The 22,500-nt window shown below is 39.7% G+C and overlaps 1 protein-coding gene across 3 annotated transcripts in view; it reads left to right on the forward strand.

Annotated features, from left to right (window-relative positions):
- Nucleotides 1–22,500, forward strand: part of LOC128688283 (uncharacterized bromodomain-containing protein 10) — a 311,849-nt gene that overhangs the window by 147,882 nt on the left and 141,467 nt on the right. For all 3 annotated transcript variants that reach the window (XM_070086577.1, XM_070086576.1, XM_070086578.1), the window contains one exon: nt 17,847–18,557. In XM_070086577.1, coding sequence (XP_069942678.1) covers nt 17,847–18,557 — 711 coding nt within the window. The remainder of the gene's footprint in view (nt 1–17,846; nt 18,558–22,500) is intronic.

The following is a 22,500-nucleotide window of genomic DNA, read 5'->3' on the forward strand; positions in this document are numbered from 1 at the left end:
CTTCTCCAGGTGCATACACGCTTATTATAACCCACTTTTCACATCCAATCTTTATTTTGCTCCACATAATCCTTGAATTAATACATTTATAGTCCCTCTTTTCCTGCCATAGCTTATCCTTCAACATTATTGCTACTCCTTCTTTAGCTCTAACTCTATTTGAAACCCCTGACCTAATCCCATTTATTCCTCTCCACTGAAACTCTCCCACCCCCTTCAGCTTTGTTTCACTTAAAGCCAGGACATCCAGCTTTTTCTCATTCATAACATCCACAATCATCTCTTTCTTATCATCTGCACAACATCCACGCACATTCAGACTTCCCACTTTGACAATTTTCTTCTTCTTATTCTTTTTAGTAATCTTTACAGGAAAAGGGGTTACTAGCCCATTGTTCCCGGCATTTTAGTTGACTTTTACAACACGCATGGCTTACGGAGGAAAGATTCTTATTCCACTTCCCCATGGATATAAAAGGAAAATTAATAAGACCAAGAACTATTAAGATAAAATCAAAGAAAACTCAGATGAGTATATATATATATATATATATATATATATATATATATATATATATAATTTTTTTTTTTTTTTTTTTTTTTTTTTTTTTTTTTTTTTTAACAAGTCGGCCGTAGAAGTGATGCAAGGAGGGAAGAGTATATGGAGAAAAAGAGAGAGGTTAAGAGAGTGGTGAAGCAATGTAAAAAGAGAGCAAATGAGAGAGTGGGGGAGATGTTATCAACAAATTTTGTTAAAAATAAGAAAAAGTTTTGGAGTGAGATTAACAAGTTAAGGAAGCCTAGAGAACAAATGGATTTGTCATTTAAAAATAGGAGATGAGAGTTATTAAATGGAGAGTTAGATGTATTGGGAAGATGGAGGGAATATTTTGAGGAATTGTTAAATATTGATGAAGATAGGGAAGCTGTGATTTCGTGTATAGGGCAAGGAGGAATAACATCTTGTAGGAGTGAGGAGGAGCCAGTTGTGAGTGGGGGGGAAGTTCGTGAGGCAGTAGGTAAAATGAAAGGGGGTAAGGCAGCTGGGATTGATGGGATAAAGATAGAAATGTTAAAAGCAGGTGGGGATATAGTTTTGGAGTGGTTGGTGCAATTATTTAATAAATGTATGGAAGAGGGTAAGGTACCTAGGGATTGGCAGAGAGCATGCATAGTTCCTTTGTATAAAGGCAAAGGGGACAAAAGAGAGAGCAAAAATTATAGGGGGATAAGTCTGTTGAGTATACCTGGTAAAGTGTATGGTAGTTATTATTGAAAGAATTAAGAGTAAGACGGAGAATAGGATAGCAGATGAACAAGGAGGCTTTAGGAAAGGTATGGGGTGTGTGGACCAGGTGTTTACAGTGAAACATACAAGTGAACAGTATTTAGATAAGGCTAAAGAGGTCTTTGTGGCATTTATGGATTTGGAAAAGGCGTATGACAGGGTGGATAGAGGGGCAATGTGGCAGATGTTGCAGGTGTATGGTGTAGGAGGTAGGTTATTGAAAGCAGTGAAGAGTTTTTACGAGGATAGTGAGGCTCAAGTTAGAGTACATAGGAAAGAAGGAAATTATTTCCCAGTAAAAGTAGGCCTTAGACAAGGATGTGTGATGTCACCGTGGTTGTTTAATATATTTATAGATGGGGTTGTAAGAGAAGTAAATGCGAGGGTCTTGGCAAGAGGCGTGGAATTAAAAGATAAAGAATCACACATAAAGTGGGAGTTGTCACAGTTGCTCTTTGCTGATGATACTGTGCTCTTGGGAGATTCTGAAAAGAAGTTGCAGAGGTTGGTGGATGAATTTGGAAGGGTATGCAAAAGAAGAAAATTAAAAGTGAATACAGGAAAGAGTAAGGTTATGAGGATCACAAAAAGATTAGGTGATGAAAGACTGGATATCAGATTGGAGGGAGAGAGTATGGAGGAGGTGAATGTATTCAGATATTTGGGAGTGGACATGTCAGCGGATGGGTCTATTAAAGGTGAGGTGAATCATAGAATTGATGAGGGGAAAAGGGTGAGTGGTGCACTTAGGAGTGTGTGGAGACAAAGAACTTTGTCCTTGGAGGCAAAGAGGGGAATGTATGAGAGTATAGTTTTACCAACGCTCTTATATGGGTGTGAAGCATGGGTGATGAATGTTGCAGCGAGGAGAAGGCTGGAGGCAGTGGAGATGTTATGTCTGAGGGCAATGTGTGGTGTGGATATAATGCAGAGAATTCGTAGTTTGGAAGTTAGGAGGAGGTGCGGGATTACCAAAACTGTTGTCCAGAGGGCTGAGGAAGGGTTGTTGAGGTGGTTCGGACATGTGGAGAGAATGGAGCGAAACAGAATAACTTGAGTGCATCAGTCTGTAGTGGAAGGATGGCGGGGTAGGGGTCGGCCTAGGAAAGGTTGGAGGGAGGGGGTAAAGGAGGTTTTGTGTGCGAGGGGCTTGGACTTCCAGCAAGCATGCGTGAGCGTGTTTGATAGGAGTGAATGGAGACAAATGGTTTTTAATACTTGACGTGCTGTTGGGGTGTGAGCAAAGTAACATTTATGAAGGGGTTCAGGGAAACCGGCAGGCCGGACTTGAGTCCTGGAGATGGGAAGTACAGTGCCTGCACTCTGAAGGAGGGGTGTTAATGTTGCAGTTTAAAAACTGTAGTGTAAAGCACCCTTCTGGCAAGACAGTGATGGAGTTAATGATGGTGAAAGTTTTTCTTTTTCGGGCCACCCTGCCTTTGTGGGAATTGGCCAGTGTGATAATACGTAATAATAAAAATATATATACATGTATGTATATACAGTGGACCCCCGGTTAACGATATTTTTTCACTCCAGAAGTATGTTCAGGTGCCAGTACTGACCGAATTTGTTCCCATAAGGAATATTGTGAAATAGATTAGTCCATTTCACATCCCCAAACGTACACGTACAAACGCACTTAAATAAATAAACTTACATAATTGGTCGCATTTGGAGGTGATCGTTATGCGGGGGTCCACTGTATGTATATATATATATATTTTTTTTTTTTCAACAAGTCGGCCGTCTCCCATGATGGTAGGAATGCTGGTGTTTTTTGTCTGTCTCATATATATAATATGCAAGATTACAGGTATGTCTTGCTACTTCTACTTACACTTAGGTCACACTACACATACATGTACACGTTTATTTATACACACTCATCTGAGTTTTCTTTGACTTTATCCTAATTTTTCTTGGTCTTATTACTTTTCCTTTTATATCCATGGGGAAGTGGAATAAGAATCTTTCCTCCGTAAGCCATGTGTGTTGTAAAAGTCAACTAAAATGTCGGGAACAATGGGCTAGTAACCCCTTTTCCTGTGAAGATTACTAAAAAGAATAAGAAGAAGAAAATTGTCAAAGTGTGAAGTCTGAATATGCGTGGATGTTGTGCAAATGATAAGAAAGAGAAGATTGTGGATGTTATGAATGAGAAGAAGCTGGATGTCCTGGCTTTAAGTGAAACAAAGCTGAAGGGGTGGGAAAGTTTCAGTGGAGAGGAATAAATGGGATTAGGTCAGGGGTTTCAAATAGAGTTAGAGCTAAAGAAGGAGTAGCAATAATGTTGAAGGATAAGCTATGGCAGGAAAAGAGGGACTATAAATGTATTAATTCAAGGATTATGTGGAGTGAAATAAAGGTTGGATGTGAAAAGTGGGTTATAGTAAGCGTATATGCACCTGGAGAAGAGAGAAGTGTAGACGAGAGAGAGAGATTAAATAAATATACAAGGTATGAAGTAGCACGTAATGAAAGTACAGTGGACCCCCGGTTAACGATTTTAATCCGTGCAAGAGGGCTCATCGTTATGCGAAATAATCGTTATGCGAATTAATTTTCCCCATAAGAAATAATGGAAATAAAATTAATCCGTGCAAGACGCCCAAAAGTATGAAAAAAAATTTTTTTTACCACATGAAATGTTAATTTTAATACACACAAACTGAAAAAGGCATGCACAATTACATGACACTTACTTTTATTGAAGATCTGGTGATGATTGATGGGATGGGAGGAGGGGAGAGCATTATCTTCTTACTGTTTAGAAGGGGAATCCCCTTCCATTAGGACTTGAGGTAGCAAGTCCTTTTCTGGGGTTACTTCCCTTCTTCTTTTAATGCCACTAGGACCAGCTTCAGAGTCACTGGACCTCTGTCGCACAACAAATCTGTCCATAGAGCTCTGTACCTCCCGTTTCTTCAAGACTTTCCTAAAATGGGCCATAACATTGTCATTGAAATAGTCACAAGCACGGCTTGCAACAGCTGTGTCAGGGTGATTTTCATCTATAAAGGTTTGCAGTTCAAACCACTCTGCACACATTTCCTTAATCTTTGAAGTAGGCACAATGGATTCCACAACTGGCATAGGCTTCTCAGGGTTAGCCCCAAACCCTTCAAAATCTTTCTTAATTTCCATACTAATTCTCACCCTTTTTACCACAGGGTTGGCACTAGAAGCTTTCTTGGGGCCCATGGTCACTTATTTTCCAGAAACACCACCGAAAACACTGTAATAATACGAAATATTCCGAGTGTATGCTTGGATGTTACCGCGGAGGCTGGCTGGTAAACAATGGGACGGCCGGCACATGTGAGGGCACATTGGACGCGTCTCGGACGAAAATCGGTATGCGGGTTTTTAATCGGTATGCGGGGCAAAAATTTTGCGATAAAAGTAATCGTTATGCGGAAAAATCGCTATGCGATGCCATCGTTATGCGGGGGTCCACTGTAGTTTGTTAGATTATATATTGGTGGATAAAAGGTTGATGGGTAGGCTCCAAGATGTACATGCTTATAGAGAGGCAACTGATATATCGGACCATTATTGAGTTGTAGCTACAGTTAGAGTAAGAGGTAGATGGGACAAGCAGAAGATGGCAACAACAAGTAAGAGAGAGGTGAAAGTGTATAAACTAAGGGAGGAGGAAGTTTGGGTGAGATATAAGCGACTATTGGCAGAGAGGTGGGCTAGTGCAAAGATGAGTAGTGGGGGGGGTTGAAGAGGGTTGGAATAGTTTTAAAAATGCAGTATTAGAATGTGGGGCAGAAGTTTGTGGTTATAGGAGGGTGGGGGCAGGAGGAAAGAGGAGTGCTTGGTGGAATGATGAAGTAAAGGGTATGATAAAAGAGAAAAAGTTAGCTTATGAGAAGTTTTTACAAAGCAGAAGTGTTATAAGTAGAGCAGAGTATATGGAGAGTAAAAGAAAGGTGAAGAGAGTGGTGAGAGAGTGCAAAAGGAGAGCAGATGATAGAGTGGGAGAGGCACTGTCAAGAAATTTTAATGAAAATAAGAAAAAATTTTGGAGTGTGTTAAACAAGTTAAGAAAGCCTAGGGAATGTATGGATTTGTCAGTTAAAAACAGAGTAGGGGGGTTAGTAGATGGGGAGATGGAGGTATTAGGTAGATGGTGAGAATATTTTGAGGAACTTTTAAATGTTGAGGAAGAAAGGGAGGCGGTAATTTCATGCACTGGCCAGGGAGGTATACCATCTTTTAGGAGTGAAGAAGAGCAGAATGTAAGTGTGGGGGAGGTACGTGAGACATGTAGAATGAAAGGAGGTAAAGCAGCTGGAACTGATGGGATCATGACAGAAATGTTAAAAGCAGGGGGGGATATAGTGTTGGAGTGGTTGGTACTTTTGTTTAATAAATGTATGAAAGAGGGGAAGGTACCTAGGAATTGGTGGAGAGCATGTATAGTCCCTTTATATAAAGGGAAGGGGGACAAAAGAGATTGTAAAAATTATAGAGGAATAAGTTTACTGAGTATACCAGGAAAAGTGCACCATAGGGTTATAATTGAAAGAATTAGAGGTAAGACAGAATGTAGGATTGCAGATGAGCAAAGAGGTTTCAGAGTGGGTAGGGGATGTGTAGATCAAGTGTTTACATTGAAGCATATATGTGAACAGTATTTAGATAAGGGTAGGGAAGATTTTATTGCATTTATGGATTTAGAAAAGGCATATGATAGTGGATAGGGGAGCAGTGTGGCAGATGTTGCAAGTATATGGAATAGGTGGTAAGTTATTAAATGCTGTAAAGAGTTTTTATGAGGATAGTGAGGCTCAAGTTAGGGTGTGTAGAAGAGAGGGAGAATACTTCCCGGTAAAAGTAGGTCTTAGACAGGGATGTGTAATGTCACCATGGTTGCTTAATATATTTATAGATGGGGTTGTAAAAGAAGAAAATGCTAGGGTGTTCAAGAGAGGGGTGGGATTAAATTATGGGGAATCGAATACAAAATGGGAATTAACACCTTTATTTTTTGCTGATGATACTTTGCTTATGGGAGATTCTAAAGAAAAATTGCATAGGTTTGTGGATGAGTTTGGGAGTGTATGTAAAGGTAGAAAGTTGAAAGTGAACATACAAAAAGAGTAAGGTGATGAGAGGTATATGTGGAGTCAAAAAATGTTATCTATGGAGGCAAAGAAGGGAATGTATGAAAGTATAGTAGTACCAACACTCTTATATGGGTGTGAAGCTTGGGTTGTGAATGCAGCAGCAAGGGCAATGTGTGGTGTAAATATTATGCAGAAAATTCGGAGTGTGGAAATTAGGAGAGGGTGTGGAGTTAATAAAAGTATTAGTGAGAGGGCTGAAGAGGGGTTGTTGAGATGGTTTGGTCATTTAGAGATAATGGATCAAAGTAGAATGACATGTAGAGCATTTAAATCGGTAGGAGAAGGAAGACTGGGTAGGGGTCGTCCTCGAAAAGGTTTGAAGGAAGGGGTAAGGGAGGTTTTATGGGCGAGGGGCTTGGACTTCCAGCAGGCGTGCATGAGCGTGTTCGATAGGAGTGAATGGAGACGAATGGTATTTGGGACTTGACGATCTGTTGGAGTGTGAGCAGGGTAATATTTAGTGAAGGGATTCAGGGAAACCGGTTATTTTCATATTGCCGGACTTGAGTCCTGGAAATGGGAAGTATAATGCCTGTACTCTGAAGGAGGGGTTTCGGGACATTAGCAGTTTGGAGGGATATGTTGTGTATCTTTATTCGTATATGCTTCTAAACTGTTGTGTTCTGAGCACCTCTGCAAAAACAGTGATTATGTGTGAGTGAGGTGAAAGTGTTGTATGATGATGAAAGTATTTTCTTTTTGGGGATTTTCTTTCTTTTTTTGGGTCACCCTGCCTCGGTGGGAGACGGCCGACTTGTTGAAAATAAATAAATAAATAAATAAATAAATAAAATATATATATATATATATATATATATATATATATATATATATATATATATATATATATATATATATATATATATATATATATATATATATATATATATATATATATATATATATATATATATATATATATACATACATACATACATACATACATACATACATACACTGGACCTCGGCATACCGTTGGCATCACATAAAGTTAAATCCGCATACCGATACATTTTATCGCTAAGATTTTGCCTCGCATACCGCTAAAAAACCCGCTCTACGCTATTCGTCCGAGACACGTCTAATGTGCGGCCTGAGCCAGCCTCACACGTTCCACCGGTGGTATTGTTTACAAGCCAGCCTCCGCGGTTACATCCAAGCATACAATCGGAACATTTTGTATTATTACAGCGTTTTTGGTGATTTTATCTGCAAAATAAGTGACCATGGGCCCCAAGAAAGCTTCTAGTGCCAACCCTGTGGTAAAAAGGGTGAGAAATATTATCGAAATACTGTGGTACCGTGGACAACTGCTGATGCTGCTGCTGCTGTAGCACCGTCAGCTGCTGCTGCTGCTGTAGCACCATCAGCTGCTGCTGCTGCTGTAGCACCGTCAGCTGCTGCTGCTGCTGTAGCACCGTCAGCTGCTGCTGCTGCTGTAGCACCGTCAGCTGCTGCTGCTGCTGTAGCACCGTCAGCTGCTGCTGCTGCTGTACCACCGTCAGCTGCTGCTGTACCACCGTCAGCTGCTGCTGCTGTTGCACCATCTGCTGCTGCTGTAGCACTGTCAGCTTCTGCTGTAGCACTGTCAGCTGGTGCTGCTGCTGCTGCTGTAGCACCGTCAGCTGCTGCTGCTGCTGCTGTAGCACCGTCAGCTGCTGCTGCTGCTGCTGTACCACCGTCAGCTGCTGCTGCTGTAGTACCATCTGCTGCTGCTGTAGCACCGTCTGCTGCTGCTGCTGCTGCTGTACCACCGTCAGCTGCTGCTGCTGCTGTACCACCGTCAGCTTCTGCTGCTGTAGTACCGTCTGCTGCTGCTGTAGCACCGTCTGCTGCTGCTGTAGCACTGTCAGCTGCTGCTGTAGCACTGTCAGCTGCTGCTGCTGTAGCTGTAGCACCGTTGTTGGTGTGGCTTATTGAGAATACCAAGAAACAATTAACCCCAGAGGGTTAGCCACCCAGGATAACCCAAAAAAGTCAGTGTCATCGAAGACTGTCTAACTTATTTTCATTGGGGTCCTTAATCTTGTCTCCCAGGATGCAACCCACACCAGTCGACTAACACCCAGGTGAACAGGGAAAAATGCCTGGAACTAATGCTCATATTGGTGAATTTAAAGCCAGCAAAGGTTGGTTTGAGAGATTTAAGAATCGTAGTGGCATACACAGTGTGATAAGGCCTGTTCTGGAAGAAAATGCCAAACAGGACCTACAGTACTCAGGAGGAAAAGGCACTCCCAGGACACAGTGTCTCATCAGTCATTGCTGCATCTTCAATAAAGGTAAGTGTCATTTATTCTTCATTTAGTAGAGTAGTACATGCACAATATTGTGCATGTACTACTCTACTATTGTGCATGTATCCTTCTCTTTGTGTGTAGGAAAATGTATATTTCATGTGGTAAAAAAAATTTTTTCATACTTTTGGGTGTCTTGCACGGATTAATTTGATTTCCATTATTTCTTATGGGGAAAATTCATTCGCATAATGATAATTTCGCATAACAATGAGCTCTCAGGAACGGATTAATATCGTTATGCGGGGGTCCACTGTATATATATATATATGTTGTGTATGTTTATACGTATATGCTTCTAAGCTGTTGTATTCTGAGCACCTCTGCAAAAGCAGTGATAATGTGTGAGTGTGGTGAAAGTGTTGAATGATGATGAAAGTATTTTCTTTTTGGGGATTTTCTTTCTTTTTTGGGTCACCCTGCCTCGGTGGGAGACAGCCAACTTGTTGAAAAAAAAAGGTATATATATATCTATATCTATCTATCTATCTCTATCTATCTATATCTATCTATCTATATCTATCTATATCTATCTATCTCTATCTCTCTATTTCTCTCTCTCTCTCTCTCTCTCTCTCTCTCTCTCTCTCTATCTATCTATATCTATCTATTTGTCTATCTCTCTATCTATCTCTCACTCTTTTTTTTTTTTTACACAGGGTTTGACAAGGTTAAGGATTCCTAGCTTTATTGACAAGCTATTTACAGGTTAAGGATTCCTAGCTTTATTGGCAAGCTAAGAGCTGTTACCTACATCAGCTCATTTGAAAGCATTTTTATTGTTATGAGACATACAAGTAGGGAACAGGGTGAAGTTGGAGCCATCTGTGGGCCAGCATTTTCATTTGATCAACTGACTTTATCTCGTTGACATCATTATGCTGTACGAATGTGTTCCATACTCGAGTCATCCTGGGTATATAGGATCTCAGGTGGAGTGAAGTTCTGGAGAAGGGTGCAGCCAGAGTGAAGTTGCTGCTTTCTGCCCGTCTTGTGGCATAAAAGCTTGTTTCACGCTGTCCTCGAAGTGGATCCAAGTGTGGTACTTTGACAATATTGGCCTTGTACATAACAGTAAGGCCACCCACATCCCTCTTTATGTTGAAGGCTCTGCTGAAATGACAAATCTATCCAGGATGGGTCCAGGGGAGAGATGAGATGTCTTGCTCTGTTCTCTACTCTGTCAAGCAGTCGCAGATGAGAGGGAGGGGCAGGCAAACCAAGAAAGTGGAGCATACTCAAGGTGCGAGTGTACTTGTGCCTCGTACAGAATCTTGCAACCCCTACTGTCAAGTAGATGCGAGATACGGCGAAGTGCTGTAAGCTTCCTGGCTGCCTTGTTTGCAAGATTTAGAACATGGTTCTTCATGGTTAGTTTGGAGTCAAATTTCACCCCAAGGATATCAACTTCTTCTCCAGGTGCCAACACCCTCCCATTCATCCTTACTACTGCACCAGCATTTCCATCATGGTGCCTAGAGACGATCATTTGCGTTTTCTCAGGTGCAAATGTTACTTGCCATCTATTATCTCTCTTTCTCTCTCTCTCTTTCTCTCTCTTTTTTTTTTACTCAGGGTTTAACAGAGTTAGAGTAAGGGTTCCTAACTTTATTTACAAGCTAAGAGCTGTTACCTACATCAGCTCATTTGAAAGCCTTTTTATTATGAAACATATGGGTAGGGAACAGGACGAAGCTGGGCCAGCATTTTCATTTGATCAACTGACTTTATCTTTTTGATATCATTATGCTATACAAACATGTTCCAGACTTGAGACATCCTGGGAATAAATGATCTCAAATAGTGATGTTCTGGAGAAGGGTACAGTCAGAGTGAAGTTGCTGCTTGCTGCTTGTCTTGTTGTGTAGAAGCTCGCTTCTCTCTGTTCTGGGAGTGGAGCCAAGTGCAGTACTTTGAGAATATTGGCCTTGTACAAAACAGTAAGGCCACCCATATCCCTCTGGTGTTGAAGGCTCTGCTGAAATGACAGATCTATCCAGGCTGGGTCTAGGCAAGAGATGAGTCATCTTGCTCTGTTCTCTATTCTGTCATGAAGTCGCAGATGAGAAAAGGGGCAGGCAACCCAGGAAAGCGAAGCATATTCAAGGTGTGAGTATACTTGTGCCTCATACAGAATTTTGCAACCTCTACTGTCGAGCAGATGCAAGATACATTGAAGTGCTGTAAGTGTCCTGATCACTTCGTTTGCAAGATTTACAACGTGACTCTTCGTGGTCAGTTTGGAGTCAAATTTCACCCCAAGGATATCAACTTCATCTCCGGGTACCAACACTCTCCCATTCATACTTATTAATGGCGCATTATTATTATTATAATAAGAAAGAAGTGCTAAACCACAAGGGTTCTCAGGAGCAAATGTTATCTGCAATTGGTTTCCCCAGGCTGATATAACTCTTAGCTGTTGATTGATGTAGCTTAGAGCAGCTGGCATTTCCTCCCCTGGATAAGTAAATGTCAGAGTACAGTCATCTGCATATGCATGGGATTCTGGGATGAGATGAAGGTCATTGAGGTAAACATTCCATAACAATGGCCCAAGCACACTTCCCTGTGGTATGCTTGCCCCAATAGGACGTCTTGCTGACCGTCCCATTGAGAACTACACTGAGGGTAATCCCTCAGGAGACATAGTGTAGTGCCTGTAGTACCCAGTGCTTACAGTTTTGCCAAGAGGCCTTGGTGCCGTACTCAGTTGAAAGCACCAGCACTGTCGTCCAGTGCTACTACACAGCTGACTTTAATTTCATCCAGTGACTGGTGCTACTTAGTGGAGAGTAACCTTTCCTGAAGCCATATTGACAGTCACAAATTAGTGAGTGGTAGCCAAAAAACTTTCATTTGTTGTATGACTGTCTCAAGGATCTTGCCAGTGATTGATGGGAGTGACAATGGTCTATAGTTGCTGATTTCTGCTCTTCTCTTTTTGTGAACAGGTACTACATTTGCATCTTTCCACAGATAAGGCCATTTACACTGTACTAGGCAGTGCTGAAAGATGCAAGTTAGAAGTGCTGCTAGCTGGTCTGCACATCTACTCAGCAATCTTGGGCTCGCAGCCTTTTCTTGGTCCAGCGATTTAAGAAGACGATGCACCTCCACCTGCCTTATTGTCACCACTGTCAGCTTTGACACAGTTCATGCAGCTAGCTAAGGAAGGTCTCTTGCTGGCTCAGGAACTTGCATTTACACAGCAAAGTGATCAGCAAAGAGGCCAGCTTTCTCCTTACTACTAATAGAAGTGGTCCCATCCTTTCAGTTTAGAGGTGGAATAAGTTCATCAGGTAGATAATCTTGTCTGTCCTTGACCAAGGACCACCAGGTTTTGGAGCCCACTCTACCTGATGCCAAGTTTCTTTTTGTGTCTGCCTCCCATTTTGAAATGGTCCACTCTTGAACTTCACCCATATGCCTACAGGCTTGCCTATGAAAGTTCCTGTTATAGGTAGTGGGATGTCTCTTATACCTTTGCTAAGCCTTGTACTTTGCAGTAGTAGTATCTCTACGTTGAAGGCTGAACCAAGGCTGATCTGTAGGCTTCATCACATACTGCCGGTGAGGGATGTGTTGTTGTTGTAGATTAAGGATGTGTCCAGTGAAGGCTTTCACTTGGTTGTTAACATCACCTTGGAGAAGAGCATTCCAATTGGAGGTGGCGAGCTCAGAGCAAAGAGCTGGCCAGTTTCCTCTTTCCCACAACTAGGTTGTATGTGTGGATTCCTCATCTCGTTCTGTTGGGATCTTCAGTGTCGTAAAAACAGCCTTGTGGCCAGAGGATTGAACATAACCGAGGGGTCGACAAGTGACTATACTTTCTGCAAGATCTCTCACTACTGGGTTGAAGGAGGATCGAGAGATGCGAGTAGGGAAATCAACAAAGTTTCTCATGTCAAACACTATAAGAAGGTCATCACAGTTCCTCTATATAAGATGTTGGTTGAGGCCACCAACAATTATAATATGTTGACATTTGTGTTGGAGCAGAAGGGAGTCCACATTTCCCATTAGGAAGTTGATGGAGTCTGCATGTTGCCACTGAGGTCTACATTGTGCATGCTAGAACAGGGGTACTAGTGGTTATGCATAGCTTGAAGAACATCATATAAAGATGAGTAGGGATGGCAACATCAATGGGCTGGGCATGTACAATTTTAGAAAAAGCACACAGTAACACCACCTTGCCCATGCCTGTCTCTTCTTATCCATGAGGTGTAGCCAGTAATTCTTGCAAAATTTTCAGAGCCCTGTCATCCAAAAATGTTTCAACAACAGCTATTATGTCGGGAAGTCATGTGTTCACGAAACTGCGCGAGTTCTCCAACATTGGTGATGAATCCTCTTATGTTGGCCGACAGGATGCTAATAGATTGACTCGTGATTATGTTCAGCTTAAGGTGGTGGGTGTGACAGGTAGGACACAGGGGCAGCTGTTGGGATGTAGGTCTGTAGTCTTGTATAAGGCACAAAACCACCTGCTGGGCTGAGATGGGAGTAGCTCTCTGTGCATGCATGTACGTGTGTGCATGCGTGCATGCTCGTGCGCACACACCAATTCAGAGATCCTGCTGATTTGTTCAGAGAACAGAACTCTTAAACAGGTGATCCTGTTTGTCAGATTCCTTTTTCTTGTGACACTGGTACACTGACTTCAGTTATTTGGCATACAGACTCTGCATCTTTAAGAACTTCTTTAAGAAAACACAATTGAAAGTAGTCACTCAGGTGGTGTAAGTCCCTTGTGTCATTCCTAGTCAAAGTTACCACAGATGTCCAGTACACCTACACTGTTGATTTTTTAATTCATCTACTAAACTGTGCTACATAATAAAGAGGTTTAAAGTTAGCTGCATGGTACCTTCTTTCTGGATATGTATTGACAATCACATAGTAGTGAATGATAATAAAAAACTTTGTATTTCCAAGAATTTGAGATCTTTGTATACCTTTTCAAGTTTTATTGTCACCATGGTAAACTTTGACACAGTTCTTACAATTAGTAATATATGTTGACTGGGTCTGCAATTTAATTCTTGGCAGCAAAATTGTTTACAAATATGGTCAGTCTTCTCTTTATCTGTTAGCTGCAGTTCCGTTCTGTTGATTTAGAGGTGGAATTGTTCATTTAGTGAATATTTCTGTTGGTCATTGACCAAAGGTTACTTGTATCTGCCTCCCATCAAGTAATGGAGCAGTTTTAAACTTTATCCATTTGCCAACAAACTTATCTGTGGAGATTTGTGTTGTGGATAGAAGGGAAAAAAACATTTTGTACCTACTCCAAGATTTGTATTAATAGCCTAAGCTGGCTCATGCCATTAATAGCCAAACAAAAGTCTGATCCAAAGGCTTAGTTATGTACTGACGGTGAAGGCTGTACTTGTGCTGGAGAGTTCGAATGTGTTTAATGAGCAGGTTTGCCTGGTTGTTACCAGAACCTAGGAGAATGGCAGTCCATCCTTTGGCAGCAAGATCTGAGCAAAGGTCTAGCTAATCTCCCTTCTACAGCCAGACTGTACAAGATGATTCTTCACTTCATTTTATTGGTATCTTCTGTGTTGCAAAGACATCTTTATTAACTGATGAGTCAAAGTATCCGAATGACTTATTAGTAAATGCATCTTGAGCTGGATTACTGACTAGGTATAAAAGGAAGCCAGAGATGTCTACAAAGTTTATAAGATTAAAAATAAAAGTGTTCATTAAATTATTTTTGTATGATGTATTTTTTGTGGTCAGCATACATGATCTGTTTAGAGTTAAGCTGCAATAGGTGTTTTAGGCATGTAGATATGGAGAGGGATATGATGACAAAGAGGGTGTATAAATCTAAGGTGGAAGATAGGACCAGTAGGGCTTGTCCCAGGAATGGTTGGAGGGAGTTGGTAAAAGAGGCTTTGAGTTTTAAGGGCTTGAAAATCCACCTGGCTTGTAGGAGCATGTTAGATAGGGATGAATGGAGAAAAGTGGTTTATAACCCTTTGACTGTTTCCGACGTATAAATACGTCTTACGAGCCAATGTTTCTGACGTATTTATACGCACAAATTCTAGCGGCTTCAAATCGCGCGCCAAAGGCCTGGTAGGCCTACACGGGAGAGAATGGGTCTCAGTGGTCGGTGTGCACCCTGTGAAAAAAATCTGGGACCTAGCGGTGCATTGTGGGAACGCCATGTTGTCAGTCCATTTTCACCATGCCTCTCGGTAAGAAGTTCCTCACTCCTCGGCGGATTGGAGGTCTTTTGTTCCCAAGTGATAGCTCTAACAGCGATGAAAATGTCAGTGACAGTGAATTCAAGGGTTTTCAAGTGAGTGTTACCGAAAAAAGTGCCCAGGATAACGTAAATAGTGACGAAAACCCAGATGACCCACAACCTTCGACCTCTGGTGCTGTGCCGGCTTGTTCACATTCACCTTCGCCTGTACCAGGACGAAAGAGGAAACTATTTGGTCGTGTACAACACCCTGATGATAGCAGTGATAGTGATAGTGATTTCAAGGTCATTGAAAGCAGTTCTAGTGACAGTGAGAGTGAATATTCCCCAGTGAAGCGCCAGTATGTACGACGTAGCATGCGGTCTGGTAGTGTTTCATATGTTGTTCCAAGGGGAAGGAGAAACTCTGGGAGCACATCCCGTGGCCCAACACCACGACCTGATAGTGAAGATGACGATATTGTAACGATGGGTATGAATGGTGACAGTGAGGGAGGAGGCAGTGGTGGTGATAGTGAGGGTGGCACGGCCCATGTGGCACCATCACCGGGCCACGCTACTAGCCACGCGGCTGACTCAGCAGAACAACCAGCCTCACCCTACCCCACACTGCCACAACCTGCACCACCACAACCTGCACAGCCACAACCACGGTACAATATCCAGACCCCACCAGCAGACCGCATCTGGGATTGGCAGGACGGTGACGAGTTTGTTCCCAGTCCCCATGACTTTGATGAAACACAAAGTGGAATAAAGCCATCTTGTCCACTTGGGAACAATGCCAGTGAACTGGACTGCTTTGAGTTATTCTTCGATGAACCCCTGATGGACATCATTGTCAGGGAAACCAACACATACTGTGAATACACCATGGCAAATACAATTCTCTCACCAAAATCACGGCTACACAAGTGGAAGGAGACAACTGTGGCAGAGATGTACCTGTTTTTTGCCACAATAATGCTTATGCCACATGTGTATAAGCACACTGTCACCACATACTGGACAACAGATCGCCTGATTTCAACTCCAGGTTTTAGTGACATTATAGGTGTCAATCGTTTCCTGATACTGTTGCGTATGTTACACTTTTCAGACAAAACCAGGCCTGACAGAAGCGACAGGTTATATAAGATAAGAAATGTGTTTATGTACCTGAAACAAAAGTGCTGCATGTATTTTTATCCCTTCAGGAAGCTTGTTATTGATGAGTCCTTGATTTTATTCAAAGGAAGACTCTCATTCAAGCAATATATACCAAGCAAGAGGAAACGCTTTGGTATAAAGCTATTTGTACTGTGTGATTGCAGAAGTGGTCTTGTTTTAGATATTATTGTGTACACTGGCAGTAATACTTTGAGAGATACCATGAAGTTATTGGGTATCTCTGGTGATGTGTTCGAACAATGATGGAACCATATCTTGGTAAGGGGCATATGTTATTTACTGATAACTGGTACACAAGCCCCTTACTCAGTGATTTCTTGCGAGTGAACTTGACAGACGTGTGTGGCACAGTGCGTGGTAATCGCAAACATATGCCAAGGTTCGACGCTGGCACTCGCAGAGGTGAGGTGCAAGCCTTTGCTGCCAATGACATCATGGCATTTCGGTGGCATGACAAACGTGATGTCACATTGTTGACATCAGTTCACACAAACGAAATGGTACCCAGTGGCAGGGACAACAGAGAGACCAATGAACCCATTCTAAAGCCTGCAGCTGTCATGGACTACAACCTCAATATGCGCTTAGTGGACAAATGTGACATGCAGATTGGGTTTGCAGACTGTGTACGCAAGAGTTATAAGTGGTATATCAAACTTTTTTTCCATCTTGTTGATATCTCTATGCTAAATGCTTATAACATATACAAGTTGAAGACCAACAAAACACCAAAATATGGTGAATTTTGCCTGTCAGTAATCAGACAAATAATTGCAAAGTACAAAGGAGCAACTCCTGCAATAGACCAGCGCCCACAGACGTCATCTCGTTTGAGGCCTGGTGAACACTACCCCATACAACTGCCTCCTACTACTGCCAAGAAAAATGCTCAGAAGAGGTGTTATGTATGTATGCATACCACAAAACGCCCACAAACACGCAGAGACACTCGTTTTATGTGTGAGGAGTGTGAAGTGCCCCTCTGCATATACCCATGTTTCAAAGAGTTCCACAAGCTGCAGCAGTTCTAGGAACGTGCTTAGTGACTGTACATATGTATATATATTATGGAACAATAGTAATAAACATTGTTTTGTATTGTTTGTTTGTGTAAACAAAGTGTATACACAAACTAATAGTGATAAAGTTTGTTCTGTTATTGTGTTGTAAATAATGAGTGTATATTTGAACAATGCACCTTACATTGGTCTCACAGGCCACATAAGTTACCTGGAAAAGAAAAATATTGAAAAATGCAAGAAACCTTTGAATTAGAGTAAATAAAAGAATACCGGGTGGGCGGCAGTCGCCGCTGTTGCCATACGCACGTCGATTTCTGCAAACTTTGCGGCTCTATATCTCGGTAAGTACTGATGGCAAAAATTTTTTTTAGGCTTAAAACACTAGTAAAAATATTCCTAACATTTTCATAAGAAAAAATAATTTTTTTTTTTCGAATATTTGGCGACATAGAATGACAGTTTCAGAGAGGGCCCTGAAACAGTCAAAGGGTTAATGGACTTCCTCTTGGCGTGTGATAAAGATAACATATGAAGGGATTCAGGGGAAACTGGTTACAGGGACTTAGAGAATATGTCATGTATTATTGATTTTCAAATATTTCTTGATCTGCATATATTTTTGTGCTGGCAGGATACATGGCAATTTATTTTTATTGTGAATACTTATTGTAATCAATATTAATACATCTCTTTTTCCAGCAAAGATTGGCAAGCAGTGCAGAAGACATTCCGCTAACAAGTAAAAGATCAAAATTAGTTGAAGGTGATAGAGAAACTTTAGAAACAAGCACGGATAATGGTGTTGATAGACTTAGCAGTGAAAAAGATAACTGTATTGTACAAAATGGAGAGAATGAACCTGAAGTGAAAAAAGAACTTGGAGTTGACAATAATAAGGTGAATGATCTGAAAAGTGAATCTCTAATTAATGGTGAGATAAAAGATGAACCATCAGAAAATAGAGACAATAAAGTTAAAACTAGAACTGATGATGATGTGAGAAATTGTACTCCTGCTTTTATTAGTAATGTAAAGGGTGAAAAAATTGACGATGTTTGTGTTAAAGTGGAGAAGGAAGCTAAAACAGAAAATGGTAAGACTGAAAGTCCCACTAGAGCTGAAGATGATAATGGAAGTGAGAATCAGGAATCTCCATCTTGTAATGGTTTTGTGAAAGAAGAAGAGAAAGATCAGAAAGAAGATAGCTATGATGAAACCAAACCCAAGTCCCCTTCATCTCCAAAAGAACTTGCACCTATTTATGACGCATCTCCTTACCTTCCTCGCTTGGAAGATTTTGAGCTTGTAGTCTCGTCTGTTGAGCAACTGCGAGCTCTCATCCAAAAGTTTGGAGATCTGCCTGATGGATCAGCAGAAGACGAAGAAAAGGGTAACCAAAAGAAGCTAAAGGTAAGATGTGGTCTCTGTATTTATATATTCATCTAAATTTATAATTTTTTTTTTTTTTGCGCCCCTAGGCACACATTTACAATTAGTTGCACATGATAGAGAAGTCTTTGTGTAACGCACGTGCGCACACGTGTACACAGGCATGCACACACACATTAAACTACAGTCCAGTGTCACTGACTTGTATAGTATGCAAAGTCTTGGAGATGCTTATCAGGAGAAGAGTGGTGGAACACCTACAAACGAATGAGCTTATCAGTGACAACCAGCATGCTTTCAGGGATGGGAAATCCTGTATCACAAGCCTACTGGAGTTCTATGATAGAGTGACAGCAGTAAGACAAGAGAGAGTGGGGTAGGTCGATTGCATTTTCTTGGACTGTAAGAAGGCGTTTGACACAGTTCCACACAAGAGATTAGTGCAAAAGCTAGAGGACCAGGCAGGGATAACAGGGAAGGCACTGCAATGGATCAGTGAATTCCTGTCGAGAAGACTATAGCTAGTCATGGTACGTGACGAGGTGTCAGTGGGTGTTACGTCCTTTGTTCACAATTTAAGAAGGGTCATCTGATTAGTGTGTAATTTCGGCTTTTTCACTTAGTATTATATTACTGGTACCTTTATTCATAGCTAAAATAAAGATTCCTAGTTTTAAAATACAGTGGACCCTCGCTTTACGATCACCTCCCAATGCGACCAATTATGTAAGTGTATTTATAAGAACATAAGAATGGAAGAACACTGCAGAAGGCCTACTGGCCTATACAAGGCAGGTCATTATCTAAACGACCTCTACCAAAAGCTACTCAAGAATTAACTCCCGTATCCAGTGACACTAATCAAACCCAGCCCCTCCCACTCATACATTTGTTCAGTCTCTTCTTAAAGCTACCCAAGGTCCTAGCCTCTATCACCCCACGAGGAAGATTGTTCCACGCATCCACAACTCTGTAAGAAAACCAGTACTTACCTATGTCCTTTCTAAATCTAACTTTATCCAACTTAAATCCATTATTTCTGGTTCTTACCTGGCTCGACACCCTCAATACCTTATTAATATCTCCTTTGTTTGTATGTTTGTGCGTTTGTACGTGTATGTTTGGGGGTCTGAAATGGACTAATCTAATTCACAATATTCCTTACAGGAATAAATTCGTTCAGTACTGGCACCTGAACATTCTTCTGGAATGAAATAATATCGTAAACCGGGGGTCCACTGTATTATCTGGCCATGAATTATTGATTTATTTTGTCTGGTAGGATGTTTTATAAACCTGCAGTGTTTAGTATTCATATGTTGAATTGCCTTGTGGTCGTTTATGCCTCACAAACTCTCACTTATTCCAAGGTGACGTCGAGCAAGGGAGTTTTACCCATAGTAGTTCATTCTCACCTCTGGTAGAGAAAGCACCAAGCCACGGAGCTCTCTTAATCTCTTGTTGCAAACCCCAGGAGAACCTTTGAACCTGGATCCCTAGGTTCAACTGAGGTTGCTTGGATTACGTCAGTGTTGGAATACTTGACGGGTTACGTCTGTGTAGTCAGCCATTCAGTGAAGCAGTTTGGTGAATAGACTACGTCTGTGTTCTACAATCGTTGAAGTCTCGTGATAAAGAGTTTCTAACCAGTTCTAGCTGTAGTGTATATAACTGATTGATGAACTGGTAAAGGAACGCTATCCGGTACTTCATTTGCTGTCAGAGATCCCAGTAATGTATTGTGGTCATTGATTATGAAACTATAGTGATTGTATACATATGAATGTATAAGAAAAGGTATACCTGAATTATTCATGTTCTACCTTTAAGTACAGGACTTTTATCAATTATTTAATTTACTAAATAACTCTATAAGCTTAATATTATACTGAATAAAACCAGATAAAGCATTATAGAACTTTTTTGCCTTATATATATATATATATATATATATATATATATATATATATATATATATATATATATATATATATATATATATATATATGTATATATATATATATATGTATATATATATGTATATGTATATATATATGTATATGTATATATATATGTATATGTATATATATATGTATATGTATATATATATGTATATATATATGTATATGTATATATATATGTATATGTATATATATATGTATATGTATATATATATGTATATATATGTATATGTATATATATGTATATGTATATATATGTATATGTATATATATGTATATGTATATATATATGTATATATATATATATATATATATATATATATATATATGTATATATATATATATATATATATATATATATGTATATATATAATGTGAGTAGTCACGAAAGCGCTTGGAATTTCTCTATTCTTTCAGAGTGGTTGTTTTGCATATTTTGAAATCACCTGTTTACTGTGATCTTATTGCATATATACATATGTATATATATATATAAATTTTTTTTTTTTTTTTTTTTTTTTTCAACAAGTCGGCCGTCTCCCACTGAGGCAGGGTGACCCAAAAAAGAAAGAAAATCCCCAAAAAGAAAATACTTTCATCATCATTCAACACTTTCACCACACTCGCACATTATCACTGTTTTTGCAGAGGTGCTCAGAATACATATATATATATATATATATATATATATATATATATATATATATATATATATATATATATATATATATATATATATATATATATATATATATATATATATACGTATATATATATATATATATATATATATATATATATATATATATATATATATATAAAATTCCATGTATAGGTTACTAAGAACAGGTGAAAGAGGATTTCCCATTGCCATACCAAACTTCTGAGTGTAAAACTTATCATTAAATACAAATTTTGCATCAACAATGCAAAGTTTAATAAGTTTAATGATAGTAGGAACTGGCAATGGTAAATCATAGTTAACGAGTTCTTCAGATAAGAAACTTAATAAATCATCAACAGGAACTTTCGTAAACAAGGAAGTAACATCAAAACTAACCATGTTAAAATCATTTAAGTCAGTCAAGGAGTTTAATTTATCAACCAAGTCTATGTTGTTTTTAACATTAAAGTTAGAAATTTTGCCAACAATAGGGCTTGTCGATATTTTGAGCCCTATTGTTGGCAAAATTTCTAACTTTAATGTTAAAAACAACATAGACTTGGTTGATAAATTAAACTCCTTGACTGACTTAAATGATTTTAACATGGTTAGTTTTGATGTTACTCCCTTTTTACTAAAGTTCCTGTTGATGATTTATTAAGTTTCTTATCTGAAGAACTCGTTAACTATGATTTACCATTGCCAGTTCCTACTATCATTAAACTTATTAAACTTTGCATTGTTGATGCAAAATTTGTATTTAATGATAAGTTTTACACTCAGAAGTTTGGTATGGCAATGGGAAATCCTCTTTCACCTGTTCTTAGTAACCTATACATGGAATTTTTTGAAACAAGGTTGCTTAACACAATCCTCCCTAATAGAGCTAAATGGTTCAGATATGTTGATGATATTTTGTGTCTTATGCCCAAAAATGTAGATATACACCATCTTCTTGGAAAATTAAATAGCTTAGCCCATTCTATAAACTTTACTGTCGAGTTTGAAGAAAATAACTCATTGCCTTTTCTAGATGTTTTAATTATTAAGGGTAATAATGAATTCAAATTTAAAATTTACAGAAAACCTACAAATAACTGTTCCTATGTCCACTATTATTCCTTGCATCAAGATAGAGTCAAACTGTCTGTTTTCTCATCAATGTTTTTGAGAGCTTTACGAATTTGTAGTCCTGAGTTCATAGATGAGGAAATATCCAAAATTTATGAAATAGGTAATGATTTAAAATACCCAAGAAATGTAATTGATAAATCTTTTAAAGTTGCTAGGAACACTTTTTATAATCCAAAAAAGGGCAACCAGCCTTATTCAACTAAAA

This window comes from Cherax quadricarinatus, chromosome 19 (genome assembly GCF_038502225.1).
Source record: "Cherax quadricarinatus isolate ZL_2023a chromosome 19, ASM3850222v1, whole genome shotgun sequence".
Taxonomy (NCBI): domain Eukaryota; kingdom Metazoa; phylum Arthropoda; class Malacostraca; order Decapoda; family Parastacidae; genus Cherax; species Cherax quadricarinatus.